The sequence below is a fragment of the Propithecus coquereli genome, unplaced genomic scaffold (assembly GCF_000956105.1).
Source record: "Propithecus coquereli isolate 6110/MARCELLA unplaced genomic scaffold, Pcoq_1.0 Scaffold259, whole genome shotgun sequence".
Taxonomy (NCBI): domain Eukaryota; kingdom Metazoa; phylum Chordata; class Mammalia; order Primates; family Indriidae; genus Propithecus; species Propithecus coquereli.
Genome location: NW_012148163.1, coordinates 1,606,429 through 1,614,220, shown reverse-complemented (window position 1 = coordinate 1,614,220; position 7,792 = coordinate 1,606,429). Strand labels below are relative to the sequence as shown.

The 7,792-nt window shown below is 37.1% G+C and overlaps 1 protein-coding gene across 1 annotated transcript in view; it reads left to right on the top strand.

The window, feature by feature from the left end:
• The first annotated feature begins 432 nt into the window (after positions 1-432).
• The window catches only part of KHDRBS2 (KH domain containing, RNA binding, signal transduction associated 2), a 625,035-nt gene continuing 617,675 nt past the window's right edge, over positions 433-7,792 (top strand). The window contains exon 1 of the mRNA XM_012647139.1: positions 433-666. Coding sequence (XP_012502593.1) covers positions 576-666 — 91 coding nt within the window. The 5' untranslated portion in view covers positions 433-575. The remainder of the gene's footprint in view (positions 667-7,792) is intronic.

Genomic DNA, 7,792 nt, shown 5'->3' with positions numbered 1-7,792 from the left:
CCCCTACCCTCTTGGACCCAGGCCTCTCTGTTTAACTGTGCTTTTCCCGCCCTCTCCCCTGTCAGCACCTCAGCTGAAGACATAGAGGACTCCACAGAACTGGGCATGCCTAATAACCAGGGAAGGCTTGGGCTGCAAGAAGAAAGCGTTTGCACCTTCCGAGCTCCCCTCCCCTCTGCAGCTGCTTCCTGTCAGTCAGGCGACTCGACGTGCAGCATGGCCCAATGAGGGCCCGCGGCCTTCGCGAACGCCCCGCCTCCCCTGGCACCACCACCAATGAGTGGTCGGCGGAGGTGGGCGCGCCCTGTTCCCGCCTCTCCAGTTAAGGCCGCTGGTGTAAGCCGGAGCTCCGCGCGAGTGAGGGACGACGGAAGGGACGGGCAGGTGTGGGCGCGAGGCCGCGTAGCCCGACGGCGGGAGTCGCAGGCGCTCGGTGCATGGGCCAGTGAGGACGCTCAGAAATCCCCTCGCGGCGCGGAGGAGGAACAGCGCGGGAGCGAGGCGCTGCCCGGCGACCCTGCGTCCGAGCGAGCGGAACCTCGCGCTTCGCCCGGGGACAGTCCGAAGTCCGCGCTATGGAAGAAGAGAAATATTTGCCTGAGCTGATGGCAGAGAAAGATAGCCTGGATCCATCTTTTGTGCACGCATCGCGCCTTTTGGCGGAAGGTAGGACTTGCCCCCACAGATGGGCACAAACCGCCGGCTGCCCGTCTCGGCCGCAGCCCGATTAGGGGAGTGAAGTTGGGGAGGGACGCCTGTCAACGCCTTCGCGGAAACTGTCCCCCTGAAGATGCTCGCTTCAGAGCTCAGGCAGACAGCCAGTTCTTGGGGCGGACGGTAATGCTCCTTCTCCACGTCTTAATTGGGGGAAGATCAAAGCTATGAGATGTAATGGCAGTGGTGATGTGACCTGCTAGGATCACTGATAGAGAAACCATAAAGTGTAACGCGGTCTACAGGGATATTTGCACTTCGCAGAGGGAGGGGAAATCAGTTTGGAAGTAAATGGTGATCAGTGTAGTGTTCTGAGGGCTTGTTGGCTACAGATCAGCATTTCTTCTTTTCCCTTTTTGTCTTCCTCCTTTCTTTCATTTCTTTTCTTTCTCTTTCAGTGACTTTGATACCCTTTAATCAAAGTCTTTCCTATGGAAAGTCTTAGAATTAACCTAGATTAAACTATGCATGTTCTTGTGTGTATGTGAATGTGGTAAGGAGAAGCTAAAGTGCTTATAAATTTATTTGAAGTGTGATGATTGGGTACTCTGTAAGATATTGGTCCCTGGGAATACTCCATAATTGATCAACTGTTTTACCAACTGTGCATTTTCTTTTGTGTACCTGTAATGTTAAAGGAGATTCCATTCCCAGAGGGACATATATGTCTAGTCTTTTGCGTTGCTTTGAAAGGTTGTTTAAAAAAATACACACACACAAACTTCTGTATGACAGAAATATTAATTACTCTATTTATGTTGAAATAATGTCCTCTAACTACTAAAGACACCCCTGATATCTGTAGTAATTTACACATTCCTTTTAAAAACATCTGCAGATTTTTTTGGATGAATGCTTCATTAATAATGAATTACTTCATCATCAAATTGGCTACAATGCCGTTTTGCAACGGGGGTTGTTATGGACTTACCGAAAGCAAAAAACTAAAAGGGACAACTTCTTCTACCCAAGCCCTTGAGCATTAAAACAATTTTTTTGAGACTTAGTTGTATCAAGGAAGGATAAATTCTGCTCCTTCATTTATGATGCAAATAGGCATTAGATATATTTTAATATTTTATTGAAGGATTGATATTTATAATAGCATTAAAGTGTAAAGTGTTTTTCCATCTTTGCATTCTAAATAATTAGGAAAAGATTTATAATCAAAACATGAAACGTGAAATAACTAAACTGTTTTCAAGGAAAAAACTTGTTTTAGGGATAAATGGGGCGGTAAAATGCATTTATGTTTACTACTTTCTTGGTTAGTGAATAAAAAAAATCAAAATGGAAAAGTAAAGTCATTTAAAAATTAAACTCTTCCTCTATTTTGTTACAAAAAGTCAACTCCATAAAAATAATAGAAAAATGATGAGTTAATAAATATTAATATTTAAGGTTGCTTGAAATGATTAAAATGCAATTAAGCCTTCTAAAATAGTTTAATATATTTTCCATAAGTTTCTTCATTTAGCTGATGATTTCTTCAAAGTTAAAAAAAGTTGCAAATTGATCATTTTCTCTGATCTGCTAATTGGAGTTCCATTTGGGACAACTGGCTCAATGATTAATTCATCAGTTATTAATGTGAGTTACTGTGTTTGCAAACTTCCAAACTAAAGAAATTTATAAAAGATATTCTTAACAGAGTGCATACGTATTTTTGCGGCTGGTAAAACAGTCAGAGAAGGCTATGCACCTGGTTCCTTAATATTTTATCTTTCCCAGGAACTTGATTTCTTGATACAGTACTTAGGAACATGTTCTGATGTACCTTGTAATTTGATTTTTTCCCAGCAGGGGGAAGCATGCCCTGCTTTTGTAAAGAATTAGGAGGAAAAGCTCCTAAATAGAGAGAAAAGCATCTAAGTAAGAAACAAAGACAGTGCCCAAATTTCAGAGAAATCATAATAAGGAAAAGAGAATGGAGAAGGTGATGATAATATTTTTGGAGCACATAAAGTGTTATGCAAAAAGATGCTTAGAGTTTAAGTTACTTTTCTAATCGTAATGAAATTTACATGTGCTTATTAAAGAGTGTAAGATGACTGTTCACTGGACTCTCAATAAATCTTAATGTACGTTTTGTTATAAATCTTTCATTATCTTTTCAAAGACCATTTGCCAAGATTTCCAGGTTTTGTTTCAGGTCTTTATAGAAAAGTATTTTTGAGATGATTTTATTTCTCATACCTGAAAATGCACTGATTGAAGGCAGTGGCTATAAATAAACCTGACATAGATATTCATTTGGAAAAAAGGTGCATACTGAAGTACATTTCAGTCAGAACTGTGCAGACAGTGTCAAGCCTGAGTGAGTAATAAAAATGATCCAGATGATTCAGTTCTTCAGAATGATTTTCCAGAAGCTAAAATATATCAGGCTAGTGATATAAACCAATGAGTTCTTACAATGATTTATTTTGCTTTTTGATTGGTGATAGATGCAAATCAGTGCTCAACTGGCACTGCTTCATTTAGAATTGAAGGCTGTGGGGTTAAAAGTACTAGTTTGATAATTTGTTGTTTTTGTCATACACTGTAGTTTGTTTTATTTTACTTGTTTCTGCTATGTATTTTCAGTAGGAATGATTCTGAGAAAGATAGTGAAAGAACTATTTATTTTTGGATTTGACTGTTACTTAGAAGAGCCCTTGAATAATATGGTTTGAGTAGTGTTTATATAATATGCTTAATTAATTAGAATAATTTTCCTTCTGAGATTATAACGTTATTTAGTTATCCATTTGTTATGGAAGGTGGTTTTGAATTTGATAAAACAGCAAACTCAGCATGATCCTTGAAGTTCTTCTCAGCCTCTGAATTTGCTTGCCAGATGAAATTACATGAGGTTATTTATATCTACACTACTTCTGGGAAGTACATTAAACTGTGAGTCCAGATACCTGGATTTTAGTTCCACTTTTACCTCAACTAAGTCTTGGTAAGCTTCTCTTCCCTGGGCCTAGTTTCCTTGTCTCTCAAATTAAGGAATTGAATTAGATAATCTATATGTTTCTTTGCAATTCTAATTAACTCTCAGGCTACTGCTGATGCAAAGGAGTGATGTTTGTATATTCAGAAATCGATGCCTGCACATTTTTGAAACCTTTTCATTCCTTCTTAGTTTAATGCTTAATAATATATTTATTGCACTGTAATGGAATTTGAAGCATTATTTTGGGCGTTGGTGACAAATTTATGTTCTTAAGTCTATTGAACTATTATTAAGGCTTGGGCCCGAAAATGTACATACATAGAAATATTCTTGTCTGGAAATATTCTGTGTCTGGTGACAGACATAGATCTGTTGAAATTTGTAGATTTAATTATGGTGATTCTATACTTTCGGGAATATTATAAATTCTTGTACAGTTGAGAGTGTTTTAGGTAAGATTTTCTAGCTTGAATTCTTCTCAAACATTGGTAGATTCATCGCTGTTTTGGTAGGCTCATCAAATTGCAAACTCAAATATACCGACAGTTGAAATGGTTTTAGAAAAACCCTAGATGTTAGTTGCAAACTTTGGTGAAAAGTTTGACCTGCTTTCTAAGATTGGCTTTTATTTTTGGCTATTATTTATTATTATTAATTTGGCTATTATTTTATATCTATAAAAGAACTCTTAAAAACATGAAAAAAACAGGGATTAATATTTGTCACAAATGCTGACTTGTCACTTAACTACATTTAGATTCTCAACGAAGATCATTTTTTAATTTAGAATGTGTTTCTTATATATTTCTATAAAGCATGATACATTTTTAAATTATGAAAGTTATTGATATGTCTAAAATCAGATTCTGGTAAAAAAAGTGTTCATATTACTCTTTAAAGTGACTTTTGATTAATTTAATATTTTTTTCTTTCGGTAGATTTGGGATAATCTTATTTATGTTTCTTAAATACAAAGCAAACATGGGCAAAAGAAATAAATTTAAGTTATCTTTGATCTCCAATTAAAACAAACATAATATAGTGGAAAAAATCTGCTTCAGCATGTAAAACACTTGGGGTTGAGTACTGACATTTCTACCTACTGTAAAATATAGAATATGTTATTCTTTTTACCTCTCTGATACTCAGTTTCTTCATCTGTAAAGCAGGAAAAGTAATAGCTACCACTCAGAGTAGTATTTTAAGGTGAAAAAAATTCTGCTTGTGATAATATAAGTGGGACTTTATACAAATATAACAAAAATATAAACAGAAATTATTCAAATATAAGATGATGCTTTTCAGATTTTTCTTGACATTTTAATGTCATTGTAGACTTGACCTCAATTTGAAGCTAGCTTTTATAAAATAATAAGGAAAGTAAGTACTGCCTTACTCTGAATCACTGCTGAGTGAAATGTGAAGTCATAAACCAAATTATGAAATAAATTATCTTATGAAAAAAGATTGCAAAGACGGTTTTTAAAATATCGTGTTCCCTTAGCCAATGATCACTCCTCAGTCTTTACCTTGAGCTTATGCCCTGGTGCTGTTTCTTTCTAAGATAATTCCAGACCTGCTCAGGCCTCCTCTTAAACCTACATATCCTTCATGCTGAACAGATTATTTCATTATCTGTTTTATTGAGGGAAATGAATATATCTTTTCTGGTGTTCCTCAACTTCCTACCACCTAAAAACTTCCATACCCATCCTCCCTGTCTTTCATTCTTAGAAGAGCAGATGTTTCTCTTTCATTCAAGGTTGTCCTGCCTATTCATGTCCTTCACCCTAATGCTCTTCATCTTCTCTAGAATCCTTCTAGAGCTATATCCTGTCTTCAGTATCTCCAACTTCTTTCTCCCTATCTACTCTTTCTTTGTGGCAGCCTGTCAGCATGATCCAATCTGAATAACTTAAAAACAATTAGAATATTTGTTTCACTTGCCAAAAGTAATGAAAACAATCTCTCTTGACACTTACCCTCTCTTGTTTCCTTCAAGCTTTTGATAATATTAGTCTATACTAGCTGCCTCACTTTCTTAACTTACCTATTTAAAACTTTTCAGTCCGGCTTCTGTCCTCATCACTGTCCTGAAACTGATGATCCTAGTGAAGCAATAATCTCCTAATTGCCAGATGTAATAAAATTAGATGCACTGTCCATTGTTGATGTTTTTTCAATTTCTTTCCATCTCTCTTTTCTTCTAAGCACTACACAATACTGTTTTTTCTTTATTGTCCGACCATTTCTTGCCCTCAGCATCCTCTATACCCCTTCTCCCCATCCCCAACACACACAGTGCTGTCACAGTCATTCACTCAAAATTGAAGTCTGACCACATCACACTTCTTAACAATTTCTGTTGCCTGCAAGGTGTAATCCTTACTCCTTGACATTCTTACAATATGCCTATCTCTCCAGATTCATTTCTTTAACATTTCTACTTAATTTATCTCAGACACACCAAACTGCTTAGAGTTCACTCTCTATACTCCCTCCCTGCTCCCATATCTATTCACAGAAAGCTGGATATGTCCTTGTTCCCTGTTTCTATAATGAACAATTCTAGGTCTTTGTCCACACTACTATCGTTTTATAAAGATTAGGTTGTACCGGTCTCTCTCATTAGACTGTGAGCTCCTTGAGCAGCAGAGCTAAGTCTTATTCATCATTGTATCTGCAGTGCTTATCACAGCGGGAGGCATACGGTGGTGCTCCCTAAATGCCTGAAAGCCTTTGCTCTTTAAGACTTCAAAACCTGAAGGCCAGCTCCTGTTGGCCTCTCTGCTACCTCTTCTGCACATGAGTCATACTCCTCTTCTGCCTGCTCGCATCTCTAAGGTGTTGCACGTGTTGGAATCTTGCTTTGGAATACTCTTCCTATCTTATCTTCCTGATTATCATTTCTACTCACTCAGCACAACTGAGTCTGACTATTCCTTCTTCTAGAAAGCGTTTCATAATGACTTCCTCATCCTAGTCATTATAAATTAAGTGCACTTCGGTTTTCTTCTTGACCTTTCCACTACTACGACATTGCAACAGACAATTGTGTTTGATCTTGTCTGTCTCCCCCTCTAAGCCTGAGGCCCAGACTGTGACTTCTGTTTCTGACTCCTTAATGCCTACCTTCATTCTCATGTGTAGAAGACTTTAATAGTTGTTCATTAAGTGAATGTTGCTGACCTCATCTATTTTATTTCTTCTGCAATGTGTTTAGAAGGTATCTCCAGCAATAAAATTCCAGGAATTCTATCATTTTTTTAATTTGGTCATATTTTCTTGTTGTTTAATTCAAAACCACAGGGGACACCTTTGAAGGTCTCTATTCATTTTTTTTAACTTGTAATTTTAAAGTAATTGTACATTTGCAGGAAGTTGCAAAGATAGTTGACAACGGTGATGATGATGATAATGATGAATCTCTGACTACTATAAACAACAGGAGTTATGACCTCTTCTGAATTCCTGATATCACTGATCTCTAAACTAACAGAGAGGTCCTGTTATATTCTGAGAGGTCCCTGAGAATCCTTCATTTGTTTCTTTGTTGTTCAGATTTAGGTTTTTTTTTTTTCTTTTGGTCTGCTTCTGTTAATGTTTCTGGATTGCTAGCTTTTCCAGCACCCAGTCTGGCATATGTGAGGCACAAAGAAAATTTAGGGAAACCACTGACACGTCATTCCTGAGTCTTGTGATATTCGGCCAGTCTGCTTCCTTCTTTCCCCCTTCTAGGAAGTCATCTTATGCTTGTTTTATATGTAATGTCCAATTCCCCTTTATTTGTGTGTTTTAATTTATTTCTTTATAAAATTTTCTTGAGAATGTATGTTAGGCTTTGTATATTAATATTTCAGTAAGTAGTTATAAAAGAATGAAAGCATTACAAGGATAACTCCATCTGGATAATGGACACAATATTTTTCTCATAGTCTTATTTCAAGTTTTTTTATAGCATGGCTCCTGAGAGTAGGAAAAAACTGATCATTATTCTCAGTTTCTCTTCAAGTACACAGTCTAGAGTGAAGCTTTTTGTTCCCACAGCAGCTGTAGAAGTGAAGGAAGTAAGGTTTAGAGATAGTTTTTATAAAACCTTGGAAATAATTGTTTAGTGTCATCAGCTTTCCCTGTGCA